This window comes from Saimiri boliviensis, chromosome 14, assembly GCF_048565385.1.
Source record: "Saimiri boliviensis isolate mSaiBol1 chromosome 14, mSaiBol1.pri, whole genome shotgun sequence".
Classification (NCBI taxonomy): domain Eukaryota; kingdom Metazoa; phylum Chordata; class Mammalia; order Primates; family Cebidae; genus Saimiri; species Saimiri boliviensis.
In genome coordinates, this window is record NC_133462.1 from 43,173,452 (window position 1) to 43,201,044 (window position 27,593).

The 27,593-nt window shown below is 55.1% G+C and overlaps 1 protein-coding gene across 10 annotated transcripts in view; it reads right to left on the minus strand.

The window, feature by feature from the left end:
* Positions 1-27,593, minus strand: part of CELF5 (CUGBP Elav-like family member 5) — a 71,341-nt gene that overhangs the window by 13,219 nt on the left and 30,529 nt on the right. For 4 of the 10 annotated variants that reach the window (XM_039466915.2, XM_039466914.2, XM_039466918.2 and 1 more), the window contains exons 3-9: positions 11,795-11,846; positions 9,461-9,589; positions 7,206-7,285; positions 3,974-4,120; positions 3,077-3,218; positions 2,846-2,992; positions 318-380 (exon numbers count right to left, since the gene is read on the minus strand). In XM_039466915.2, coding sequence (XP_039322849.1) covers positions 318-380; positions 2,846-2,992; positions 3,077-3,218; positions 3,974-4,120; positions 7,206-7,285; positions 9,461-9,589; positions 11,795-11,846 — 760 coding nt within the window. Of the gene's footprint in view, positions 1-317; positions 381-2,845; positions 2,993-3,076; positions 3,219-3,973; positions 4,121-7,205; positions 7,286-9,460; positions 9,590-11,794; positions 11,847-14,581; positions 14,688-15,266; positions 15,328-15,521; positions 15,702-27,593 lie in introns of those variants that run through there. The other 6 variants (XM_039466916.2, XM_074384814.1, XM_074384811.1 and 3 more) reach the window with 5 other exon arrangements.

Consider the following 27,593-nt stretch of genomic DNA (forward strand, 5'->3'; position numbering starts at 1 on the left):
AGGGCCAGAGGTGTGGTCAAGGGGAACCGCCTCTCCCCAGCCCAGAATACGAGAGGGTGAGGCTAGGGGTACGCGCTCTGACCCTAAGGGACAAGGGAAAGTCCTGTTTGCAGCTACACCTGGTGGTGGGGTGGAACCAGGAACAGGGCCAGGAGTTGCATACGGGACAAGAGGCCAAGAGCGTGCCCTGTGGGGCGGGGCCAGAGGTAGGAGGCGTGGCCAGGCGCAAAAGAACAAGGCCGGGGCGGGCCCTGGGGGCGGGTCCCTAGGCGGGGGCGGGTCCCCAGCCCAGCGTGGGCACGCGGGCTGCCTCCTACCTGTGTACTGCTGGACTCCGGAGAAGGCAGGATGCAGTGTCTCGGCCACAGTCGGGCTCTGAGCTGCGAAGCAGACGGAGAAGCTAAGTGGGGCGGGGGCAGCAGAAGTCTTCCATCCACCCCCGATCCTTAGGAGCCAGAAAGAGAGCAACCAACACACCCCCCAGCTTCACTTCTGTGCTAAACCCTCTGTAGTACCAGGAAGCTGAGGCCGAGGAAGGTGAAGCCACTGGCACAGGCCCACTCAGATAGCAAAAGGCAGGAGCTGAACCGGCATGGGGTTTCTCGGACTCCAGAGACAGCTCACCATCGCCCCCATCTCTCTCTCCCTATCCCAACCCCTTTGCCTCCCAAGGGGACCCTTCACTCCTCTCTATTCTCTGGGTTCACCAGGACTTCAGCCTCCACCTCAAATCGCCACCTGCCCCCATCCCCTGCCCCGTCTCCCTCTCCACTTCAGTTTGCTCATCAGACACCCTGTGGTTCCCCCATCCCGCTGTGGCCTTCTTGCTACCACTAGGGAAAGGAGGAGGGGGAGGGAAGAGGTTGTCCAGGCCACCAAAGCTGATGAGTCTGGGTAAAAATTCAACCAAAAAATTCTGCTCCAATAGAGACAGTGTGCCAGAAGGCAGGGGATAGTGGCGGTGGCGGTGACTCCAAAGGAGGTAGCATGGAGTTCACTTTGGGGCCGTGGAGCAGTTCCCTGTGGGGGACACACAAGTCTATATCTGTGGCAAAATGGCAATGAATCCCCCCCCCCCCACACATACACACAAAGTGCATGCAAAAAAAGTCGTGAAATCAGGCCGGGCACGGTGGTTCACACCTATAATCCCAGCACTTTGGGAGGCTCAGGCAGGCAGATCACAAGGTCAGGAGTTCGAGACCAGCCTGACCAACAGGGTGAAACCCCATCTCTACTAAAAATACAAAAAATAGCTGGGCGTGGTGGCATGCACTTGCAATCCCAGCTACTCAGGAGGCTGAGGCAGGAGAATCACTTGAACCAGGGAGGCAGAAGTTGCAGTGAGCTAAGATCGTGCCACTGCACTCCAGCCTGGGCGATGAGTGAGACTCTCTGTCTCTAAATAAGTAAGTAAATAAATAAGGAGTGACATTTGAATATGGTCTGGAGTTGAATTAATTGCATGGCGCCAGTGTTCATTTCCTGGATTTGACGGTGTCCCGTGGTTAGGGAAGTTGTTGGCATTGCGGAAGCTGGGTGAAGGGCACATGGGACTACCCGGTGATATTTGGGTAACTCCCTATGAACCTCCAATCATTTCAAAATAAAATATAAAGCCAGGCGCAGTGGCTCACACCTATAATCCCAGCACTTTGGGAGGCCGAGGTGGGTGAATCGCTTGAGCTTAGGAATCTGAGGTCTGGGCAACATAGCAAGATCCCATCTGTACAAAAATTTTAAAAATAGCCGGGCATGATGGTGCATGCTTGTGGTCCCAGCTACAAGGAAGGCTGAGATGGGAGGATTACTTCAGCCCTCAAGATAGAGGCTAAAGTGAGCTGTGACTGCACTCCAGCCTGAGTGACACAGTGAGATACTGTCTCTAAAATTAACTAAATAAAAATAATTTAAAAAATAAAAAGTTAAAAATAAATTATCCTACATTGTGGAAAAACGGATGACTTACCTCCCATAAATTAGATGTTGGAAGATATATGCCCTAAAATTGTAGGTGTAGCATAGAGAAAGTAAGGCCCTCTGCTTCATGAAAGCAGGTGCAGCCCAAATCAGTGGGTCACTCATTTTGTATTGAATGAATAAATGAATGAATCCAGGCACTGGTATCTTCCCAAATGATACAGATGAATAAGATTTCTGGGCTGAGCACGGTGGCTCATGCCTGTAATCCGAGCACTTTGGGAGGCGGAGGCAGGCGGATCACCTGAGGTCAGGAGTTCGAGACCAGCCTGGCCAATGGCGAAACCCCCTCTTTACTAAAAATACAGGAATTAGCTGGGCACGGTGGCACGCGCCTGTAATCCCAGCTACTTGGGACGCTGAGGCAGGAGAATCACTTGAACCTGAGAAGCGGGGGTGATCATGCTACTGCACTCCAGCCTGGGTGACAGTGAGACCCTGACTCAAACAAAACAAAACAAAACAAAACAAAACAAAACAAAACAAAACAAAAACCGATGGTGCCATTCCTGGAACCACGTGGCATGCGAAGCCTTTCGCACGTGGATTAAATTGTTGATGCAACTTCATGAGGCTACTAATAATATTATCTGCTCCTTTTCCCAGTTGAGCAAACTGAGGCTCAGAGACTAAAGGAGCCCACCCAGGGTCAATGAACTGGACCTTAAGCGCAGAAACATCCAGATGCACCGTTTTGAAGTGTTACCACCCTGCCATGGCCTCTCTTTCTGTGTCCACAGCTCTTAGCTGCTCAGCTGAGACACCCTTTGGCCTGCCCTGTGATGCAGGGACTCCTACTTGTTGCAGAAACACCATCTTTACTCCCTGACACTCTCCTAGGCCCCAGAGGACCACCCCGAGTTACCTGGGTAGGGCACAAGGCCATTGGCATAGACGGTTTCCAGGGCAGGGTGCCCACCTGGAAAGGGCACGACACCTGCAAAGCCGTTGGTGATGGGAGTCACGAGGCCGGGCACGGCGGTGGTGCCCAGCAGTGGGGGTGAGTGCAGCCCTGCGGAGCAGAAGAGGGTCATGGGGAGGCTGGTTCTGGCCCCGGCCCTGCCCATTCATCCTTGGGCTCCTGGCAGAGGCTCACCAGAGGCAGGAGCGATGGGTGTGGCAGGCAGCCCATTGAGGCTGACGGCACCGATCTGCTGGATATGACAGGGTGAGAAGGCCACGCCGGGACTCAGGTAGCTGCCCGAGGTGGACAGCACTGTTGTCTGCTGTTGCATGAGCTGGAGGTGAAGAAGTGTCACAGTTGGGGTGACACCTGGCCTGAGATCATGGCTCACGAGGGGAGGCTTGGTTCCCCAGTAACTAGAGGGGAAGTCAGGATGGGTATTTTGGCTCAGGCTGGGATCCCAATTGGAGCTCAGCCTGGGATCAAGGCTCTGCCTGGGACAGGGATCAGTTAGGAAGTGAGGCTCAGCCTGGGATCAAGGCTCAGACTAGGACCAGGGCTCAGTTAGGAAGTGAGGCTCAGCCTGGGACTAAGGCTCAGTCTAGGATCAAGGCCCAGTTAGGAAGCGAGGCTCAGGCTGAGATCAAGTCTCCATGTAGGATCAAAGTTTAGTTAGAAATTGAGGCTCTGCCTGGGATAGGGGTTCAGTCAGGAGCTGGCGGCTCAACCTGGGATCCGGTCTCAGCCAAGGTGGAGCTCGGTCAGGTCAGGTATCAGTTTGGGGTCAGTCTGGATTTGGAGGTTCAGCCAGAATTGGGCCTAATCTAGATGTGGGGCACAGCCAGGTTCTGGGGCTCAGTCCAAGATTTGGTGTTAATTTGAGATTAGGGCTCGGTCTTCTGGATTTAGGGGCTTGGTCTGAGCTTGGTCTCTATTTGGAGTTGGGGTCCAGTCACACCAGGACAGGACCCTGAGTCAGGGAGATGGAGGGAGAGACGGGAGATGGACCACGAGGCAGGAGCCCCCGACAGAGTAGACAGAGACAGGAGAGACGGAGCCGGACCCCCAAGCCATCACTGGGTCACTCACAGCCTGGGCGTAGGCACTGTAGGGGCTGAAGGGCAGTGTGAGGGAGGGCGTCAGGATGCCCAGCTGGCCCACCATCTGTTGCATGCGCCGGAGCGTCCGTTCCTTGTCCGTGTCGGCAAACTTGACCACCAGGCTGGACGAGGCTCCCTGCAGGGGCAGCAGCGAGCAGGGAGGGAAACGGGCTGGGAGGTAGCCAGGACTCTGGGGTCCCTGGATCCACATCAGCTCAGCCCCCTGGGTGAGGGGCATAATGCCAGTGGCTGTCAGCCATGGCCACGGGCCCCCAGTCCCAGGAGCAGGGGCCACGGCAAGGACCGCATGGAGATCAGCATCCTGAGCCCAGCAGTGTCTGCACAGGTGTGCGGCGTCCAGAGCTAGGGGGCTGTGAGGGGGCACAGGTGGGGGCCCTGACTGTCAGCCACACACTCACAACAGATGGAGAAAAGCCACAGATGGAGGCACCTATGACTTCCGCTCACCTGAGAACAGGTGAGAAACCCACTTCCGAAGGGAAACAGCAGGCTCAGATGGATGACCCTGCTTTTGTCACCCCACACCTGAACTCCAATCTCCAGGAGCAACTGGGACACAGACGGATGACCCTCCAAGTCTCTCTCACACCTGAGAACAGGTGAGACTCTGGCCACAGAAGAGGAAGGACGCAGGACAAGCAGATGACCCTGACTCTGTCCCCCATGCCAGGAGCTAGCAGGGAGTTCAGCCCCGGAGTTTTGTGCCCTGTGCAAGCAGATGAACCTGTGATCCATCCACCCGGCGGACAGCGGAAGGCTGCCACCACTAGGGACAGGGGGCCCTGCTTTGCTGAAGCACAAACAGAAACCATGTGACTGCCATCCCACCCCAAGGGACAGGTGCCACACAGCTGAAATCTGCCAACAGGCAGCCCTGGGCAGCTGAGACAGTGGTAAGCAAGGGGGTATCTGTCTGTGCAGTCAGGACATGGCAACGGGTCCTGATATCAGTGTCAAGAGAAGCCTGGTGGCCGGGCGTGGTGGCCCACGCCTGTAATCCCAGCACTTTGGGAGGCCGAGGTGGGCGGATTACCTGAGGTCATGAGTTCGATACCAGCCTGGCTAACATGGCAAAACCCTGTCTGTACGAAAAATACAAAAATGGGGCCGAGCGTGGTGGCTCACACCTGTAATCCCAGCAATTTGGGAGGCCGAGGTGGGTGGATCACGAGGTCAAGAGATCGAGACCATCCTGGTCAACATGGTGAAACCCCGTCTCTACTCAAAATACAAAAAATTAGCTGGGCATGGTGGCGCGTGCCTGTAATCCCAGCTACTCGGGAGGCTGAGGCAGGAGAATTGCCTGAACCCAGGAGACGGAGGTTGCGGTGAGCCGAGATCACGCCGTTGCACTCCAGCCTGGGTAACAAGAGTGAAACTCCGTCTCAAAAAAAACCAAAAAACAAAAAACACAAAAATTAGCAGGGCGTGGTGACATGTGCCTGTAACCCCAGCTACTTTAGGAGGCTGAGGCAGCAGAATCACTTGAACCAAGGAGGCGGAGGTTGCAGTGGGCTGAGATCTCATGACTGCACTCCAGCCTGGGCAACAGGTCAAGACTCCATCCCCAAAAAAACAAAACAAACAAAAAATCAGAGAGAGAGAGAGAGAGAGAGAGAGAGAGAGAGAGAGAGGCCTGGGGTCAGGGGCCCAGGAGGCCATTCCCACCCCCCATACCCTGATTTGGGCTTAAGAAGCCAAATTTCTTCCCCTTCGACCCGTTCCTCCCTGATGAACTGTCTCCCAGCAGAACACACCCTGTAGCCTCCCTGTCTTGGCTGACATGCCCCCTTTGATAGAGAACTCACTTCTCCAGACACCTACCAGCCCTGTCCCTGATGTCTCTGAGCTGGAGAACACTTACCCTTGTGCTGAGGGTAAGCTAAGCCCCTCCCCTTTGGGTTTTCAGAGCTGAGAGGGGAGGGTTGTTCCTCCCAGGTGCCATCTTCCTTGTAGCAGATTTGGAAATGTGTGTGTAGGGACGATGGCTCCCCGGGACTCCATCCTCAGGGGAAGGGCCATCCCCAGTGACTCCTTTGTCCCACCAGCTGCTTACTGCTGCAGACCCTGGGACCTGTCCCCAGTCCCCATCCCTATCTCACCCAGTGAGTCCATGGCTTCCATCCAGGCTTCCCCTACCGTCTGTTTTCTGACCAGGCCTCCTCCCCATCCACGTGGCCCCAGCTCAGGCCTCCTCCTCCCTCAGCTGGACCTTGCCCTAGCCTCCTCCCTGGCCTCCCAGCCTCCCCCTGGCCTCCCAACCTCCAGTCTTGCACCCTGCCCATCCCCTACATTGGCCCCAAAGGGATATCTGCAATCAACCTGGCCGGTCTCCTCCCTTGCTCTAAACCGTCTCCTAGGAGAAAGTCCCGACTTCTCAGCCTCAAATTGCAGCCCCATCTTCTATGGCTCCTCCGGGCTGCCTGCTGCCACCTCCCAGCCTTTCTTCTTGTCCTCAGCAAATCCAACCCAGGTGTCATTCCCTCTAGGACACCCTTACATGCACACACATACACACTCACACTCACAATCTATACTCACAGACGACTGCATATACTCACAAACTTGTACACAATCACCCACAATATTGACACTCACACTCATGCACACACACACACACACACACCCCTGCCCACAAACGCACCTGCAGATGCACACACATGCACTTCCTCCCCCAGGGCCGGGGCACACTCACACACACGCTCACACACATGTAGAAACACACGGGCACTCACATAAACACACACATGTGCCAGTATCTACACACTAGCACACATGGCACACTTAACCATCTATATTCACACACACCCCTCATGCACACAGCACTCACATAACATTCTCCTACCAGTAATGACGTGCTCAAACATGCACTCACACACACATGCATGCATGTACTCTCTCAGGCACGCTCACACACACATGTGTACACTCACCCACACACGCACACCTATAATACATCCATGCGCACAACACACGCTTTGCCTGCATACTCACCTCCACATCTGCACACACCCACATGCAAATACCCACACAAGGGACCACAGTCAGGGACTGAACCTCTTTCTCCACTTGTGCTCCCTCTGAAGGACAGCCAGGGGTTACTGGATGACAGTGATGGTAAGACTATGGCCTGTTTCATCCCTGTCCCCCTCATCCCTTTCCCATGCCCACCCCCACGGCCAAGGGCAGCTGCAACTCACCGGCATGGTCTGGCTCCCATGCAAGGCGTGGATGGCCGCCTGAGCCTCCGTGTGGGAGGAGAACTTCACGAAAGCACAGCCTGCTCCGAGAGAAGGAGATAGAGGAGTGATGGGGTCACAGGGCTGGTGGAGTGGGGGACACAGGAGAGGGGACAGAGAGACCTAAGTGGCCAGTGTCAGACATGCTCCCAGGGAGAGCTGATGACAGAAAGACAGCCAGCCATTTGCTCAGACAGACAGCTGGACAATCAGCCAGACCAAGGGTCAGAATGGAGGAGAATCGCACAGATAGATGGCCACAGAGTTAGATGAAGAGCTGGTCACCCATGCAGCCAGCCAACCAGCCTGCCATTCGTTCATTTAGTCCGGCAGAAAGTCAGCCAGCCATCCGGATAGCTGGTTAGACGGTCAGTCATAGAGTTTGTGAAGCACACAGCCAGATGGACAGTGCAAGGCTGGGCACCATCAGGGACATGGTCCCGTCCATCAGAACAAATGACAGGACAAAAGTCCAGATAGTTATGATCAGATATGCGGAGTTAAAGTGACAGACCGTGGGACACACAGTCCCATGGGCAGAGTCAGCAGAGACATGTGTGGGTCCAGACAGACGGACCTGTCTGACCCAGCCAGACAGATGGAAATGATCAACCAGCAGACCTGAGCAGACCCAAACAGAGCCACACAAGCAGACAGACCACCAGAGACCACCAGACGCAGGCTAATGCAAACACAGACCCACGGACAAAGCCATAGAACAGGCAGAGGCCACGAGACCCGGCTCCAGACTGATAGAGTACTATGGAAGGACCAGCCATATTGTGGGGGGAGGGGGTGGAATGTTCTGGAATTACATAGTGGTGATAGTTGCTCCGCTTTATGAATAGAAAAAAAAGCACTTCATTGTGCATTTTCTGTTTTAGATGAAGTCTCGCTCTGTTGCCCAGGCTGGAATGCAATGGCACCATCTCGGCTCATTGTAATCTCCACCTGCCGGAGGCCTCAGCCTCTCGAGTAGCTGGGATTACAGGTGCCCGCCACCACGCCCGGTTAATTTTTGTATTTTTAGTAGAGATGGGGTTTTGCCATGTTGGCCAGGCTGGTCATGAACTCCTGACCTCAAGTGATCCACCCGCCTTGGCCTCCCACAGTACTGGGATTACAGGTATGAGCCACTACGCCCGGCCTCACTGTGCATTTTAAAAGGGTGAATTTGGTGGGATGTGGATGACATCTCAATTTTAAAAAGGAAGAACCAGGCAATGCTCTGAAACCATCGGACACTTTCAGTCCTAGTAAGGTAGGAAAGACCAGAATGGTAGGTTCCAGATGAGCTCTGTGGAGAGACCACCAGACACCGTCATTTGAATTCTCAGGAAGGAAGACAGACAGGCAGAGACCACCACAGTCAGTCATATGGACAAATCATATAGAGTCAGACAGAACCAGGCGGAAACAGTTCTAAGAACAGCCAGGTGGACGAATCCGAGACCACAGGACACAGGTAACCCTGTCCCTGGAGAAGTCCCGCCCCCTCCAGACCCCGCCTCATCCCAAGGCCACGCCCCTGCATTACCACTCACTTGCAGCCCCTGGAGAAGCCCTGCCCCTCCCCAACCACGCCCCATTCCAAGGCCACGCCTCTGCATCGCCACCTCCCCCCCACCGCCCCTCCCCCTGGAGTCAGTCCCTCCTAACCCTACGAGTTCCACCTCTCCCTGTAGCCCCTCCCCTACCCAACACCCCACTGCTGCAGCCCCACCCACAGACTTCACCTCTGGTGAAACTTCGGGCCTCTCCAGGGCCAGCTCCTCCCTACCCTGCAGCTCAGCCCTCCCCAAGGGAGGTAAAGCCCCTCCCCTCCCTAGGATCTTGCCCCACAGGCCCCGTCCCCAGAGCCAGCTCCACTCCACCCTGCAGCCCCAGCCCCGCCCAAGGCCCTGCCCCCTGCAGCTTCACCCAAACTCCACCCCTGGAGAAGCCCCGCCCCTTCCCAGGGTCCCACCCCAGAGCCAGCTCCTCCCCATACTGCAGCCCCAGCCCCTCCCAAGGCCCGCCCCTGCAGTTCCCCCACCCAGGCCCCGCCCCTGCTGCCTTATTATAGACTCCACCCCTGGGGAAGCCCCGCCCCTACCCAAGGTCTCACCCTGTAGCCGGCTCCTCCCCACGCTGCAGGCCCCACCCTCCCCACAGGCCCCGCCCCCCAGTGCCAGCCCCGCCCCTCTCGCAGTCCCGCCCCGGCCCCCGCCCGTCACCTTTGCTGCTGCCATCAGGCCCCCGGAGCACGGTGCATTCGTCGATGACTCCGAAGGGCTGGAACAGCCGCAGCACGTCCTCCTCTGACTGCTGCTTGTTCAGCATCCCCACGAACAGCTTCCGGTCCCCTGTGGGCGGCGACACCCACCTCAGCCGAGCCCCTGGCCTCCGGGAGGGCCTCCGGGATTTCTCCCTCCCTCCCTCCAGCAGAGTGGAGGCGGCAGGGCAGGAAGATGCAGCGCCCGGGTCCCGCCGGCTCTGGTTCTGCGCCTGCGAGGGAGGACCCAGCCGTGCCCTTTCCTTGCCCCGGATCTCTCCACCCTCCCACGGGCCCTGCAGGTTCCCATCTCCGGGCTTTTGCCCAGGCGGCGCGCCCGCCTGGTATGCACTCCCTGCAGTCTTTTGGGGTCTCTGCTCCACTGCTCCCCCTCCCGGCGGAGATGACCTCTCCCTCTGGTGCACTCAGAGCCCGCACCGAACACTACGGCTAGGAGCTGCCTCGCCGGGCCTGGGTCCCTGTCTGTCTTTCTGTCTGCCCCCCGTACCTGCCAGGCGGAGATGGGCACTGACGGTCCCTGGACCCTCTTGGTGCCCAGCAGAGGCCCCTGCCCAACCTCGTCGGGATCAAGAGGGGACAGGCAGTCACCATCTGTGGAATGGAGTGAGGGTTCACGTGCTCACAGGACCAGGGGCCCTGGCAGCCTGGACCCTCTGCCGGGTGGGGCTGGGCTGGAACCTGGTCTGAGGCAGGGGCTGGGCCAGCCTCTCCTGTGTGAGCTCTGCCCCTTTGGGTAATCGCATGCTCCCTGGTAATGGGGAACGTGGTGGCTTCATCTAGGAGGGACGGCGAGCTGGGTTACTATGGAAACCGCTCTCGGCAGCTGTCACTCATGGGGGTGGGAAGGAGAGAGAGAGACCAGCAGAGAGACCGAGAATCAGGCAGACAGAGACGGATCAGAGAGAGCACGTGCGAGAGAGACTGCGAGAGAGAGAGAGAGAGAGAGAGAGAGAGAGAGAGAGAGAGAATAAGAGAGACGAAGAGACAGAGAAGAGAAGAAGGAGAAAGAGATACACAGAGGGCGATGCGGAGAGAGAAATAGAGTGCAGACCCCACCTCGCTACTCCCTGTCCCACGCTGGCAGCGTGTGAAAGTGTGAAAGGGGCTCCCAGCTCCAGAGGACCTTTACCGGGCTCCTACATATACCTAGAGGTCCTAACACTCTTGCCCCACACCACTCAACCAAGTCTGGCTGCCCCTCTTCAGTCTCCACTTGAGGTGGAAAAGAAACATACACATTTTCTTTCTTTTTTTTTTTTGAGACGGAGTTTTGCTCTTGTTACCCAGGCTGGAGTGCAATGGCACAATCTCGGCTCACCGCAACCTCCGCTTCCTGGGTTCAAGCAATTCTCCTGCCTCAGCCTCCTGAGTAGCTGGGACTACAGGCATGCGCCACCATGCCCAGCTAATTTTTTGTATTTTTAGTAGAGACAGGGTTTCACCATGTTGACCAGGATGGTCTCGATCTCTTGACCTCGTGATCCACCCGCCTCAGCCTCCCAAAGTGCTGGGATTACAGGCTTGAGCCACCACGCCCGGCTGAAACATACACATTTTCAAGAATGACTAGCTTTGGGTCCCAAGGAACAGCCGAGTATGCCCCCGCCATGGGGACGTCCTGACACCAAGCTTCAGCCCCACACAGACCCCAGTGGCCCCAGCCTCCCACAGTCAAGCACACACGTGCAAAGACGCCTATGCGCAGGCCGGGCACACACACATGCACGCGGGCAGGAAGGCATCCCACCGCACACCGTACACATGTGCTCTGTGCACCATCTGCAGAAACACAAATGTACACGTGCACAGACTCACACACACACATCTGCACGCAGGCCAGGCGGGTGTGCACTCATATGCACACACATTCAAGCATGCACATACAAGCACACACACATTTGCACACAGAGACCCCAGAGAGCAATCCACAGCCCTTCAGGCCCCAATCGTCTGTGTTTAAAGCCCCCCGATTATTGCACCCTGAAGGGAGTGGGATATTTCAAACTCTAGGGGGAAGGCAGCTGGACCTGGTTAGACCCCTCCATCCTTCCTTGGGGTCTGTGGACATAGCCCCTGCTGCTCTCTGGAACCCCTGCCTCTCCTCCCCCCTGCGTGTGAGCAGGCATGCGACTACTGCGTGCTTCGGGGCAGGGAGGCCAGTCCCAGATGCACAGGCCTCGGCCACTACCCCTTTGGGGGAGAGAGGAAGGAAGAGATTTTCCTTCTCCCATTCCTCTGCCAACCCCCAGCCTGGCAGCCACAGAGAGATGACAACTACCTCCACGGCTTTCGCTGTCCGCAGGTTTCACCTGGATTGGCCGCGCCATCTGCAGAGAGAGGGGGAAGGGAAAAGTCAGGCTCCACGGCGGGAGGGCGGTGGGCGGGGGCTTTGCCTGAGCTCTGCAGTGCAGCCCTGCTCACCTCCCACCACCAGCCCTCAGCACCCCACTAACACCGCCAGTCAAAGCAAATGACGCACGGTCCCGCCTACAAGGGGACTTGTGTGGCGAACTCTTAGTTAGCCCTCAAAACCCAACCACAATATCCCTTCCTTCAGGAAACCTCCTTGCTTCCCCAAATGCGATAGGCCCAATTCCTCCCATCTCTTTATGCCACGTGACTTTGCAGTTCCCACCATCAAGAACTAGAGTCTGTTTTCCCACTCCTGGCACTTGAACTTGACCAAGTGACTTGCTGTGACCCACAGAGTGTGGCGGAAGTTAAGTTGTGGGAGTTCTGAGCCTAGGCCTCGAGGGACCTTGTGGCTTCCACTCTTGGAAGCCTGAGACTGCGTGGTGGAGAAGCCCAAGAGGAGCTGCCCCTCCTCTCCTGCTAAGCCCAGTGGAGTCTCAGCTGACTGCAGCTGCTGAGTGACCCCAAGAGAGGCCAACAGAAGAACTGTCCAGCTGAGACCAGACCAAGCTTTGCAGAATCGAGAACAAATACAATTACTGAAGTCGTTTGTTACTCAGCAGTGCTGACTGATACACCAAGGCAGCTATATTTAGCCACATCTCCCAGGAGCTTTGGGAGGAATCATACGGGAGCTTTGGGTGGGGTCATACCTGAGTGGATCCACCTGTGATCTGGATTCATTGTTCCAGACACTTTTGTCCCTGCCCCAGGCACTGAAAATCATGTTTAATGAAAAACCAAATTCTCCCTTGCACCAACCCTCACAACACACCCAGTCCTACGTATGAGCTAATTCGGATATTTGAGAACAGGTTCTAGGGAAGTGAGAGTTGGGGAGGCATTTGTATCTCCACTGGTCCTGGGACAGAACCCTTCTCCCAACCTGATGTCTGTGGCAAACTCCTATTCAACCTTCAAAACCCAACTTAAAAATCCCCATGCAGGGACTCTTTCCACTCCTCTGGGCTCCTTCCTCCCTCTGTCTCAGGGCCGGAAGTGTCTATGTCTTGTTCTGTCTCTCTCCAGACAGGGGACCACAGTATCTCCCCACATAGGGAGGGACACGTAGAGGAAATGGAGAAACCTGCTGAACAGAAGGGGCAGAAGGAAGTGGCCAACTTCCACCAACACAGAGAGGCGTCTGGGATGGGAAAGACTGCTAGGCTCAGAGCTTTTTCCAAGTCAGACAAACTTGAAATGGATCCCCACGCCCCCCGAGCCCTGTGGGTTCCGAAGTGCTCTTTCTATTCTGACTTTGGAGTTTCGGCAGAGAACACACTTGAAAAACGCCCAGTTTTCTTTTTTTTTTTTTTCTTTTGAGACGGAGTTTCGCTCTTGTTGCCCAGGCTGGAGTGCAATGGCGCGATCTCGGCTCACCGCAACCTCCGCCTCCTGGGTTCAGGCAATTCTCCTGCCTCAGCCTCCTGAGTAGCTGGGATTACAGGCACACGCCACCATGCCCAGCTAATTTTTTGTATTTTTAGTAGAGACGGGGTTTCACCATGTTGACCAGGATGGTCTCGATCTCTCGACCTCGTGATCCACCCGCCTCGGCCTCCCAAAGTGCTGGGATTACAGGCGTGAGTCACCGCGCCCGGCGAACGCCCAGTTTTCTTTTTCTTTTCTTTTTTTTTTTTTTTTTGAGATAGAGTCTCGCTCTGTCGCCAGACTGGTGTGCAGTGGTGCAATCTCGACTCACTGCAGCCTCCGCCTCCTGGGTTCAGGCAATTCTCCTGCCTCAGCCTCCCAAGTAGCTGGGATTACAGGCACACGCTGCCATGCCTGGTTAATTTTTTTTTTTGTACTTTTAGTAGAGATGGGGTTTCACCACGTTAGCCAGGATGGTCTGGATCGCCTGACCTCATGATCCATCCGCCCCGGCCTCCCAAAGTGCTGGGATTACAGGCGTGAGCCACCGCGCCCGGCCAAATGCCAGGTTTTCTCATCACAGCACAGCTGCCCAACAAGCTTCAGAGAGAGGTGCCATTTTCACCCCATTCTACAGATGTCAACATCGAGGTTTCTGTTATTTGTCTAAGACAAAAGTTATCTGTGTAAGGCCGTGGTGAGTGAAGCCTTTCTGGACTCCAGATTCAGTGATCTGTCCAGCCACTCCCATAAACAAGGGCTCCTCCCCATCTCTGAACCCCCAAAGTCCCCTCCCCACGGAGCTCTGTCCCTTGTGATCTGACCCCTTCTCTAAGCCCCATCCCAGCTCCATGGCCTCTCTCCCACCCTGAGCAACCCCTCGGTTTGCACTCCCTTCCTCAGAGGCCCCTCTGCATGTCCACCCGGCCCCCCTAAGCTTCCCTCTTCCTTCGAGCCCCTCCCGATTCAGACGCTCTTCCTCATCTCTGGGTCCCCTCCCCTCTCCAAGACCCTCTCCCATTCTGACACCCTCCTTCCTGAGTGCATGTCCTCGGCACATATGGTTTCTTCAATCTGAACTCAGCCTTGGGGGCCCCAGAACCAGAGAGGCCCCTGCCTCCCTGACCCTGTGCTCCCAATCCTCCCAGCCCAACCTTCCTGCCCCCCAGCCACACCCTCAGAGGGACCCTGACCACCTAGGAGAGGAAAACCTCCGTGCCCCTCCCCCGCCCAGTCAGCGGGACCTCCTTCCCACCCCATGCCCCCCATGCATACACACCGGGGCCCTTTCCACCTGGGTACCACACCCTGCTAGGCTGGAGGCAGGAGGGGAGACGGTTTCAACCAGATGGGACCAGCTTCTGGGCTGGGAGCGGGGTGCCAGGGGAGGTGGGGAGAGATGGGGGGGCACCTGCAGGAGCTCCAGCCTCCTGCTCCCCCCCACCCCTCCCACCCCACCTCCGTTGGCCCTCACCTCCTCCCCCCTCCCAGCACCTTGGGCAGATGAGGATGGGGTTGCCATGGCAACGCTGATTCACCACACGGAAGCTGGCAATTGTTGTTGCCATGGAAACCGCCTCTTAGGGGCGAGCCCAGCTCCTGCCTTGCACAAAAGAGATATTTAAATATAATCTTCTGGAGATGGACGAGGGAGGCGGGGAGGGGCGGCTGCGGGGAGAGAATCTGCCCCCCTCACTGAACCCTCCACCCCCACCTTGTTGTGGGGTTGGGGGGCGGGGGTATCTGCTCCCCATCTCTCCCAGCCTCACATAGCCTGGGCCCTTCCGCCTCCTACTGGGAGGTCCCTTCCCCCGCTCCTGGGTCAGCTTGGAGGCCCGGGGAGAGGGGTTCCTGGTCTGGTCCAGAGAAGCCAGCTGGGTAGCCCCCTCCTCTCCAGGCCTCCACACCAAATCCGAACTCCAAGGCCCGGCTGTCCCCACCCCGCGGCCCGGCGCCCGCCTTACCCACCGGCCTGGAGACGCGCGCCAGGCTGGCATCCACGTGCCGCCGCCCGCCCGCCCGGCCGCCCCGGGCGCACAGGCGCGCACCCGCCGCACTGCACGCTCGGGCCCCGCGCCGCGCGCCCTGCGCCCTGCGCCCAGGCCGGCCCTGCCCGCGCTGCCCGCCCGAGCCAGGAGGAGGCATGCCAAGAGGGGATCTGGGTCTCCCCACACCCCACCCCTCCTGTCGCCCCTGCCCGTCCATCTGGCTCTGCCCACCTCCTCCCGGCTCCCTCTCTCCATCTGTCCCACCGAGGTCTCTGCCGAGTGCACTGCCTCCCTCCTCCACCTTCTCTGGCTCCCCATTGCCGCATCCCTTCCCTGATCCTTCTCTTCCTCTCCATTTCTCCAGCAGCATTCCTGCTGTGCCCCACGCGGAGTCATTTTGGAACTCCAGGAAGGACCGCCCACTAGCCTGGCAGAGGGGGAGCCAGAGCCAGACACGAGCCCTCCCCGTGGGGTCAGGGTTGGAGCTGGGAGAGCAGAGGGCAGAGGACAGTGAAGAGCCAAAGGCTGTCCTGGGCCTGAACTGATGATGGAAAATTTACACTGGGTTTTGGAGCAGGAGTAGGAGTTCGCAGGGGCTGGACACAATTTCTCATGTCGGAGCAATACCTACATCTGCTGACCCATTTAGTCTCAGAATAACTTAATGAGATGAAAACACGCGTTCCCATTTTACAGATGGGCAAACGAAGGCCAGAAAGAAGGGAGAGGTTGGGCGGCCAAGGTGGGAGGATCACTTGAACCCAAGGAGTTTGAGGCTGCAGTGAGCTATGATCACCCCACTGCACTCCAGCCTGGACGGCAGAGCCAGACCCTATCTCTACAGAAGGGAGAGAGGCAGGAGGGAGGTGCTCTGAGGACCCAGCCATCCCTCCAGCCAAGGGGTCTTGTGGGCTGAGGAGTGTCTTGGCACTGTGGGCATGGTTGGGCTTGCACGGGGTGGCTGAGAAACAGTCTCTTATGTCTGACCTGTGTATGGTAGAGATGGGGAAACTGAGGCCCCTTGGGGGCGGGCAATGGGAGCGACTGCAGAGGAGTCTCGCAGGGAGGCTAGAGCAGCCAGGGAGTCTCCGGGATTTGCAAAGTTGTGCCCTCGGAAGACGACAGGTTCAGAGCAGGGGTCAGGCTGTGGCTCCCGCCTGTAATCCCAGCAGTTTGGGAGGCCGAGGCGGGCGGATCACCGGAGGTCAATGCGGTGAAACCCTGTTTCTACTAAAAACGCAAAAAATTAGCCGGGCGTGGTGGTGGGCTGAGACAGGAGAATGACTTGAACCCGGGAGGCAGAAGGTGCCGTGAGCCAAGCTGACACCATTGCACTCCAGCTTGGGCGACAAGAGTGAAACTCTTAAAAAAAAAGAGAGAGATTCAGGGGTGGCCCCAGATGGGTTATTTGCAGGTGGCTGCCCCAGATACCATTCACCTTCCTCACTCCTACTCAGGCCCCAAACAGGCCTCTCTGAAACACCCAAGCCAAGCCCTGCCCTTCTCTAAACGCTGCTGTGACTCCCTATTGCCCTCTGGGTAGAGGCTCAGCCCCTCATCCTGGCATTCGAGGGCCCTTTGCTGCTCAGCCCCAGTCATTCCTCCCCACCCCTTCTGCCATGGCCCCCTGAACATGGCCAGTGACAGAATCACCCCCGCTGCATCCCACCCTTGCCCTTCAAATGCCACCTCCCCCGTGAAGCCTTCCATGCTCTCTCTCCATCTGCTTCCACTGCCTTGCCCAGACATTGCCTCGATTGCGACCCCTCCCCCCTAAACACACACACTGCCCTTCCCTCAGGGGAGCTCCGGTGGGAACAGGGGCAGAAGGGCACCGGAATCTGTGACCCTCCTTTCCCCACCAAGAGCCTAGCCCAGGGTCCACAAATGCCAGCGGAAATGAAACACGGGTTTTTCAATTCCTCAGAAAGCAAAACCCAGGCCCCATCCCCGTGGGCCAAGAGCATGCCGGGCACAGTGCCTGGCACGGGAAGTCACCCAAGAGCTTGTGCCAGGCAGTGTCTTACGATTCGGTGTCTGCACAAGCCCAGAAAGATGACACGACGCCCTGAGTCTCGCAGCTTGACGCACCCAGGATGGTTCATTCATTTATTCCGTGCCTGTGTGCCGAGCTCGGGTGTTGCGTTCAGCACCCGGAAGGCCTCACCTTCCCTCAAAACACTTCTAGGGGCTGGGTGTAATCCCAGCACTTTGGGAGGCTGAGGCGGGTGGATCGCCTGAGGTCAGGAGTTCCAGACCAGCCTGGCCAACATAGTGAAACCTCGTCTCTACTAAAATACTAAACTTAGCTGGATGTAGTGACAGGAGCCTGTAATCCCAGCTACTCAGGAGGCTGAGGCAGGAAAATCGCTTGAACCCAGGAGGTGGAGATTACAGTGAGCTGAGATCACACCACTGCACTCCAGCCTGGGTGACAAGAGCAAGACTGTCTCAAAAACACAATACAAAACAAAACAAACCACTTCTATGGCCCATTTTACAGATGATAAAACTGAGGTCCAGAGGGGGAACTGTCAGACGCTGAGTGTTTTAAGGCCCCCTTGCCCATTCTCAGGTTTGGTTTGACTCTGGGCCAAGGGCTGTGGCATGGAGGTAAGCACGGGAGGTGGGGGTCCTGCCAGGGGGCCACTTCTATGACCCCCGTGTGCACGGAGAGGGGTTTCGGGAGGGCAACATTGCTCAAGGCAGCTGCCATGTCTGAGCACTGAAGGACTCCCAGACACACAAATTAATCTCTTTCCAGGGAAATGAGATGAGCAGCAGCGTGGCCGAGGGTGCTAGGATGTCCCTCAGCCCCTAAGACTCTCATGAAGAAAGAGACAGCGAAGTCCCAGATGTCCCGGTCCCTCCCTTGCTGGCCAAGAGATGGAAGTTGGATCCTCTGTCCCTCCCCCCACCCACTGTCCCAGTGCCGGGCGGTGGTGGGTGGTGGGGGTGGCTCTCCATCTCCAGGAACCCCAGGCTCTGGCTCTGGGGATGGGAAGTGTTGTCCCGGGCTGTGACGGCCCAGCCGGCAGCTTCCCCTGAAATCTGAGCCTCGATTCCAGGGTCCCACGGTCCATTCCAGAATCTATTCTGGGATTGCGTTATTCAATTTCGGATCCGATTCCAGAATGCTGAGATTTGATTAAACTACGTCCCCCACGGACGCTGCTGTCACACGTGTGCGGGAACCGGAAGGTTGTGGGGGGAACACTCTCGCTTCAGAAAGCAGTGGTAACGGGTGGGGGGAGGGCTGCCCTGTGCCAGGAGGAAGGGGGAGAAGCAGAAGGTTAGCAAATGACCTGGGTCACTCACTCCCCTCCTGGCTTATAAAGAGACAGAAGGGTCAACTCCCACTGTCCCCCCAACACACACACACACACACACACACACACAGTGTTTTGGGGTGGGGGAATCAGGGCACAGGAGAGACGGTGGCTGCCTTGGTGTCTCGCGTCACCCAGCTCCTCCCCGACTCCCGGGCGGTGCTCGTGCGGGAGTGTGCAGGCACGTGAGCCGCCTGGGTGGGCTCTGCCAGCACGGGGCCAACCTCGTGCTCCAGCTCCCTGCAGAGAAGCCAGCCATCAGCGGGCACCCAGATGAGCCAGCGTGCTCAGATGTGGCTGGCAGACCAGCGGGTGAGGGTCTTCCGCCCAGCTGCCTCCACCTGCCCCTCACCAGCCTCCCATTCTCATTCCAAAAGGCGGGCGCCATTTCTGCAGGCATTCCCGGGAAAAGGTGGCACAGCCCACGGGTCTCACCTTTGCTAATGGGGTGGGTGTAAGCCACAGAGGCGGATGCTCTTGGATCTGAACTCCTGGGGATACACTCGAGAGAAGTGTGATGTAGGTCCACGAAAAAACACCCTGGAGGATCCCTATTGTCACAGCAGACACTGGAAACAATCCCAAGTGTCCCCCAACAGGGGAATGGATCAGTAAATGACGTATTTGCACCCTGGAATACTAGACAGCAATGAAAAAGCACGGATACACACAACAGCACGTGTGACTCTTTTTTCTTCTTCTTTTTTTTTTTTTTTTTTTGGTACTGAGTCTCGCTCTGTCACCCAGGCTGCAGCGCAGTGGTACGACCATCGTGAGGGAGGAGGTGAGACTCAGATACAGGAACAAATTGAAGACTAGCTAAAACAGGGATGGAGTTGAAGCAGCCGGCAACACCCAGGAGTTCCCACCCTTTCCATGGCAATGACCCAATGACCGGAAAGTTGCCACCCTTGTCTTAGAAATTTCTGCATAGGCCGGGCATGGTGGCTCTCGCCTGTAATCCCAGAACTTTGGGAGGCCAAGGTGGGCAGATCACAAGATCAGGAGATGAAGACCATCCTGGCTAACACAGTGAAACCCCGTCTCCACTAAAAATACAAAAATTAGCCAGGCGTGGTGGCATGCACCTGTAGTCTCAGCTACTCGGGAGGCTGAAGCAGGAGAATCACTTGAACCTGGGAGGTGGAGGTTGTAGTGAGCTGAGATAATGCCACTGCACTCCAGCCTGGGTGACAAGAGCAAGACTTCATCTCAAAAAAAAAAAAAAAAAAAAAAAAAGAGGCCGGGCGTGGGGCTCAAGCCTGTAATCCCAGCACTTTGGGAGGCCGAGGCGGGTGGATCACAAGGTCAAGAGATCGAGACCATCCTGGTCAACATGGTGAAACCCCGTCTCTACTAAAAATACAAAAAATCAGCTGGGCATGGTGGCGTGTGCCTGTAATCCCAGCTACTCAGGAGGCTGAGGCAGGAGAATTGTCTGAACCCAGTAGGCGGAGGTTGTGGTGAGCCGAGATCGCGCCATTGCACTCCAGCCTGGGTAACAAGAGCGAAACTCTGTCACAAAAAAAGAAAGAAAGAAAGAAATTTTTGCATAATTTGTACCTTAATTTGTATGTAATCAAACTTTCAGGGACCAAGGCAAGTGGATCATCTGAGGTCAGGAGTTCAAGACCAGCCGGATCAACATGGTGAAATCCCATCTCTACTAAAAATACAAAAATTAGCTGGGCATGGTGGTGGGCGCCTGGAGTCCCAGCTATTTGGGAGGCTGAGGTAGGAGAATCACTTGAATCCAGGAAGCAGAGGTTGCAGTCAGCCAAGATTGTGTCACTGGGCACAGTCTGGGCAACGGAGCAAGACTCCATCTCAAGAAAAAAAAGAATAAGTAAGTAAAAGAATAAAGAATGGCTACTCCAGAGGCAGAGCGGCTGCCTGGGTTGCTTGTTGGCTATTTTTATGGTGATTTCTTGATCATATGCTAAACAAGGGGTGGATTATTCATGAGTTTTCTGGGAAAGGAGTGGGCAGTTCCTGGAGCTGAGGGCTCCTCCACTTTTAGGATAACTTCCCGATGTTGCCATGGCGTTTGTAAACTGTCATGTCACTGGCGGGAGTGTCTCAAGACACTCTCAAAAAAAAAAAAAAAAAGCCAGGCGCCGTGGCTCACACCTCTAATCCCAGCACTTTGGGAGGCTGAGGCACGCAGATCATGAGGTCAAGAGATTGAGACCATCCTGGTCAACATGGTGAATCACCGTCTCTACTAAAAAGATACAAAAAATTAGCTGGGCATGGTTACATGTACCTGTAGTCTCAGCTACTCTGGAGGCTGAGGCTGGAGGATTGCTGGAACCCGGCAGGCGGAGGCTGCAGTGAGCTATGATTGTGCCATTGCACTGCAGCCTGGGTGACAGAGCAAGACTCCGTCTCAAAAAAAAAAAAAAAAAAAAAAAGGCCAGGCACAGTGACTCACACCTGTAATCCCAGCACTTTGGGTGGCTGATGAGGCAGGTGGATCACTTGAGGTCAGGAGTTCGAGACCAGCCTGGCAAACATGGTGAAACTCTGTCTTTACTAAAAAAATACCAAAGTTAGCTGGGCGTGGTGGCAGGTGCCTGTAATCCCAGCTACTCGGGAGGTTGAAGCGGGGAGGATCACTCGAACCTGGGAGGTGGTGGTTACAATGAGCTGGGATTGCGTCACTGCACTCCAGTCTGGGCGACAGAACGAGACTCCCTCTCAAAAAAAAAAAAAAAAAAAAAGAAAGAAAGAAAAAGAAAAACCAAGTGGATACAAATACATCTGCTCCTGGCTCACTGCCTATGGGGTGGGCCTGCTCTGCAGAGAAGGGGACCTCTGATGCTGCTTCCACTGTCACTGCAATAAAAGTTACTACCACCACCAGCTGGCCCTTGAATCCTGTCCTGGGTGAAGCCAAGAACCCTCCCAGGCTAAGCCCTTGCCTGCCATGCATCAATAGCGCACAAGTTTCCCAGGCTGGTCTCAAGCTCCTGGGCTCCAGTGATCCTCCCGCGTCAGCCTCCTGAGTAGCTGGGATTGCAAGTGCACACTGTTGTGCCGGGTAAAACCGAGAAGAAAAGCAAAGGCATGTTACTGACAATCAGGATGGGGGCTCCTCCAGCAGGAAGAAAGGGTTTGGGCTGAGGAACACGGGATGGGGTGCCTTCCCGGGGGGCTGCTGGGCAGTGGCAATGAAGGTGCATGTTTTGTAATTATTTATGTTTCGTGCGCTTTTCTGTCAATGTGTAGTATTTTTATTTGTATTTCTTTCTTTCTCTTTTTCTTTTTTTTTTTTTTTGAGACGGAGTTTCGCTCTTGTTGCCCAGGCTGGAGTGCAATGGCGCGATCTCGGCTCACTGCAACCTCCGCCTCCTGGGTTCAGGCAACTCTCCTGCCTCAGCCTCCTGAGTAGCTGGGATTACAGGCACGCGCCACCATGACCGGCTGATTTTTCCTCTTTTTGAGACTCACTCTGTTGCCCAGACTGGAGTGCAGTGGCAGGATCTCAGCTCGCTGAGACCTCCGCCTCCAAGGTTCAAGCAATTCTCCTGCCTCAGCCTCCCAAGTAGCTGGGATCACAGGTGCCCGCCAGCAAGCCTGGCTTATTTTCGTGTTTTTAGTAGAGACTGGGTTTCACTATGTTGGCCAGGCTGGTCTGGAACTCCTGACCTCAAGTGATCCACCTGCCTCCACCTCCCAGATTTCTGGAATTACAGGTGTGAGCCACTGTGCCCAGCCATGTGTGGTACTTTTAAATAGTTTAAGAAATATTAGTTTGTTTGTTTGTTTCTTTTTAGAAACAGTGTCTTCCTCACTCACCCAGGCTGGAGTGCAGTGGCACAATCTTGGCTCATTGCAACCTCCATCTCCCAGGTTCAAGCGATTCTCAAGCCTCAGCCTTCTAAATAGCTGGGATTACAGGCATGCACCACCACGCTTAGCCAATATTTTTGTATTTTTAGTACAGACTGGTTTTCACCACGTTGGTCAGGCTAGTCTCGAACTCCAGAGCTTACGTGATCTGCCTACCTCTGCCTCCCAAACTGCTGAGATTACAGGTGTGAGCCACTGTGCCCAGCCTGGTCTCCCCTCTTCCAAATGGGGCTAGCAGCAGCCCCGGCCTCCCAGGCTGACATGGCAGTGAAGCGAGGTCACCCAGAAGTGCTGGGGGATGATGATAATGTGTACCCCTGGCCCCTTAGAGAAGGCTGGGGAAACTGAGGCACAGACAGAGAAGGACACTGCTTAAGATCCCACCCGACACCTGTGAGCTTCCACGGAAGAGAGACCTCGAACCCCACAATCTGGATGTATGATGACACCATGTGTCCGTGCCCATTTTCTCCCTTGTGAGAAGGTCACTGTGCCTCCTATTTCTGTGTTACCGCACGGCCTGGCATGAAGTGACGTAGAACATGGGATATATTATGGGTACAAATAACTGGACTTATCATTGGATTAATCAATGTGGTGGCTTAAGTGTCAATTAAAATGTTTTTTTAAATTTTCTTAATTTTTTTGAGAGAGTCTCGCTCTGTCACCCAGACTGGAGTGCAATGGTGCAATCTCAGCTCACTGCAACCTCTGCTTCATGGGCTCAAATGATTCTTCTGCCTCAGCCTCCCAAATAGCTGGGATTACAGGCATACACCACCATGCCCAGCTAATTTTTTTGTATTTTTAGTAGAGACAGGGTTTCACCATGTTGGTCAGGCTGGTCTTGAACACGTGACCTCAAGTGATCCACTCCCCCACCACCAGCCTCCTAAAGTGCTGAGATAACAGGCATGAGCCCGTAAGTGTAAATTTAAATCTTGCCTTTGTCTTGCTTTAGATTCTAGACTCTAGATCTGTGCTATCCAATATGATACAGACTCTAGGTCTAAAACATTCTAGAACATTCTAGACTTGTGCTGTCCATGATACAATAGTTGACCTCTCTAGTCTAGAACAGTCTACATCCCATATGATAGATGGGCTCCAGTCGAGAACACTAGATCTGTGCCGTGTAACCCAGCAGCGGACCCCTGGGCTAGAACATGCTGGAATATACTGTCCAATATTGTGGCCATTGGCCGCACGTGATGCTTTAAGTTTTAATTTCAATTTACTAAAACTAAGTAACATTAAAAATCAGTTTCTTGGCTGGGTACAGTGGTTCACGCCTGTAATCCCAGTACTTTGGGAGGATGAGGTGGGAGGATCACTTGAGGTCAGGAGTTCGAGACTAGCCTGGCCAACATGGCGAAACCTAAAAACACAAAAATTAGCCAGGCATGGTGGCAGGTGCCCGTGATCCCAGCTACTTGGGAGGCTGAGGCAGGGGAATCGGTTGAACCCACGAGGTGGAGGTTGCAGTGAGCCAAGACGGTGCTCTTGCACTCTAGCCTGGGTGATGAAGAGACTGTCTCAAAAAATAAATAAATAAGTAAAAATAAAGAAATACACATATATATAGACTGCGTGTTGAAATGATAAGAATTGGGATATTCTGGGTTCAAATGAAATATATTATTACAATTAATGTCACCTGTTTCTTTTTTTTTTTTACTTTTTTTTCCCCTTGAGATGGTGTCTCACTGTGCCTTCAGGCTGGAGTGCAATGGCACCATCTCAGCTCACCGCAACCACTGCCTCCCAGGTTCAAAGGACTCTCCTGCCTCAGCCTCCTGAGTAGCTGGGATTACAGGCACCCACCGCCATGCCCAGCTCATTTTTGTATTTTTAGCAGAGACAGGGTTTCACCATGTTGTCCAGCATGGTCTCAATCTCCTGACTTCGTGATCGGCCCGCCTGAGCCTCCCAAAGTGCTGGGATTACAGGCATGAGCCACCCCACCCGGCCTTCTTTTTTACTTTTAAAATATTGCTCCTGGAACAGGTTAAATTATATACATGGCTCACATTATGTTTCTGTTAGATAACACGGTTCCTGACATTACCTGCTCCTTATCTTTCTAGACAAGGCCTCTCTCACCCAGACCCTGTGGACACTGGGGCCTGATCATTCTCTGCATGGGGCTGTCCTGGGCACTACAGGGTGCTGAGCAGTGTCTCTGGCCTCCACCCACTCCACGCCAGGTGCTCCAACAAGTCATGGCAACCACAAATGTCCCCAGACATTGTCCAGTGTCCCCTGGGGGCAGGATCACCCCTGACTGAGAGCCCTCCCAGGTTAGGGGATTCCACAGACCCCAGAGAGACTCTGCGTCCCATGACCCCCTGCCCTGCTGAGGTCCCAGGAGGCTACACACATTGAAATCCACACCCCGAGTGGGGAGGGAGAGAGGAGGTGAGTCCCAGGAGCTGGGGTGCCCCCGGTTTACACCGTCTGCCACATCGGGAGCTTATTCTGGTGTCTGATGTGAGCAGGGAGAGAATTCAACTTTTTCCCCAAAGAAATGAACACAGGGTCTCTCCCGCTGGGCACTGTGGACACGGGGGCTGAACTGCTCTCTGGGGCGGGGCCATCCTGGGCACTGCAGGGCGCTCAGCAGTGTCCCTGACCTCCACCTGCTCCACGCCGGGAGTGTCCCCTCCCCAAGTGGTGACAACAGCCAGTGTCCCCCGGAGAGGGCAGGATGACTCCGGTTGAGACCCACCCCTTACCTAACCTAACCTAACCCCCTTCGTTAATTGACAGAGGCCCCCATGAGTTCCCACTCCACAGCACACTGGGCATGTTCCAGCCCCATGTCAGGGTGCATCGTGTCCCCACCCACCCCCATCTCCACCCCCATCTGTCAAATCCTTCCATCTCTTATCCCAAACATTCACTCCTTCAAGAAGCATCCCTATCCCCAGGCGCAGTGTCTTGGGCTTGTAATCCCAGCACTTCAGGAGGCCGAGGCGGGCGGATCACCTGAGGCTGGGAGTTCAAGACCAGCCTGACCAACATGGAGAAACCCCGTTTTTACTAAAAATACAAAATTAGCCGGGCCGTGTTGGTGCGAGCCTGTAATCCCAGCTACTCGGGAGGCTGAGGCAGGAGAATCGCTTGAACCCAGGAGGCAGAGGTTGCGGTGAGCCGATATCAAGCCATTGCACTCCAACCTGGGTGACAGAGCGAAATGCCGTCTCAAAAAAAAAAAAAAAAAAAAAATACGGGCCGGGCGCAGTGGCTCACGCCTGTAATCCCAGCACTTTGGGAGGCCGAGGCGGGTGGATCACGAGGTCAAGAGATCAAGACCATCCTGGTCAACATGGTGAAACCCCGTCTCTACTAAAAATACAAAAAATTAGCTGGGCGTGGTGGTGCATGCCTGTAATCCCAGCTACTCAGGAGGCTGGGGCAGGAGAATTGCCTGAGCCCAGGAGGCGGAGGTTGCGGTGAGCCGAGATCGCGCCATTGCACTCCAGCCTGGGTAACAAGAGCGAAACTCCGTCTCAAAAAAAAAAAAAAAAAAAAAAGAGATCGAGACCATCCTGGTCAACATGGTGAAACCCCGTCTCTACTAAAAATACAAAAAATTAGCTGGGCATGGTGGCTCGTGCCTGTAATCCCAGCTACTCCGGAGGCTGAGGCAGGAGAATTGCCTGAACCCAGGAGGCGGAGGTTGCGGTGAGCCGAGATCACGCCATTGCACTCCAGCCTGGGTAACAAGAGCGAAACCCCGTCTCAAAAAAAAAAAAAAAAAAAGAAGAGGAAGAAGACGCCACCTGTCTGTCTTTACTAAATCATCCACACGGGCTGCCTGGTTCTCCTTCAGGACGCTGTCCTTGCGTCACCCCGACACTTGGCCATTAGTTCTATGGTCTCCCCTGGAGTGAGTTCAATGGTGGCTCCCCAAAAGATAAATCCAGGTTGAGCGCAGTGGCTAGGTCTGTAATCCCAGTGCTTTGGGAGCCTGAGGCGGGAGGATCTCATGAACCCAGGAGTTCAAGGCCAGCCTGGGCAACACAGGGAGACTCCGTCACTACAAAAAATAAAAAATTAGCCAGGCATGGTGGCGTGTGCCTGTAGCTTCAGCTACTCAGGAGGCTCAGGTGGGAGGATCACTTCTGCCTAGGAGGTTGAGGCTGTAATGAGCTGTGATTGCACCACTGCACTCCAGCCTGGGTGACACAGCAAAACTTTGTCTCAGAAAAAAATGATAAGGCCAGCCGTGGTGGCTCATGCCTGTAATCCCAGCACTTTGGGAGGCCGAGGTGGGTGGATCACCTGAGGTCAGGTGTTCGAGATCAGCCTGGTCAACATGGTGAAACCCTGTCTCTACTAAAAATACAAAAACCAGCCTGGAGTGGTGGCATGTACCTGTCATCCCAGCTACTCGGGAGGCTGAGGCAGGAGAATGCAAGAACCCGGGAGGTGGAGGTTGCAGTGAGCCAAAATCGCACCACTGCACTCCAGCTTGGACGACAGAGTTAGATTCCTTCTCAAAAAAAAAAATAATAATACTAATAATAACAATAAACGAACCCCCATCCTGAGTCATTGCTCTGACAGTCACCCCAGTTCTTATCTCAGTGGTGTCTTCTGCAAGTCATCTCACCTGCTTGTTTATTTTCTGTTTGTACTCTATCCTCATTCTGCCATAAGTCAGATGCTCGATAAATGCTGAATGAATGATGGGGTTTGGAAGACTCAGCCCAGGGACTGCCCTTGAGGGGCTCCCAATCTGGGGGAGTCAGAGCCAGACACAGACACCCTGAGCCCTGAGAGGTCAGGGATGAGCAGGAGGCAGCGGCCGGGTGTTACGTTGAAAGGAGGGTAGAAATTCTCCAGGCTTGGTTCCCTGGCTGGGTCGTCACTGTCTGGGTAGTGAGACATTTTTAGAAACTAAGAATGTCCAAGGACCAGAATATAAGGGCTTAATATCTCCAAAAATAGCATACACTTTGCACCTTGACTTCCTTTTTTTTTTTTTTTTGAGACAGGGTCTCGTTCTGACACCCAGGCTGGAGTGCAATGGCGTGATCTCGTCTCACTGCAACCTCTACTTCCCAGGTTCAAGCGATTCTCCCGCCTCAGCCTCCCAAGTAGCTGGGATTAC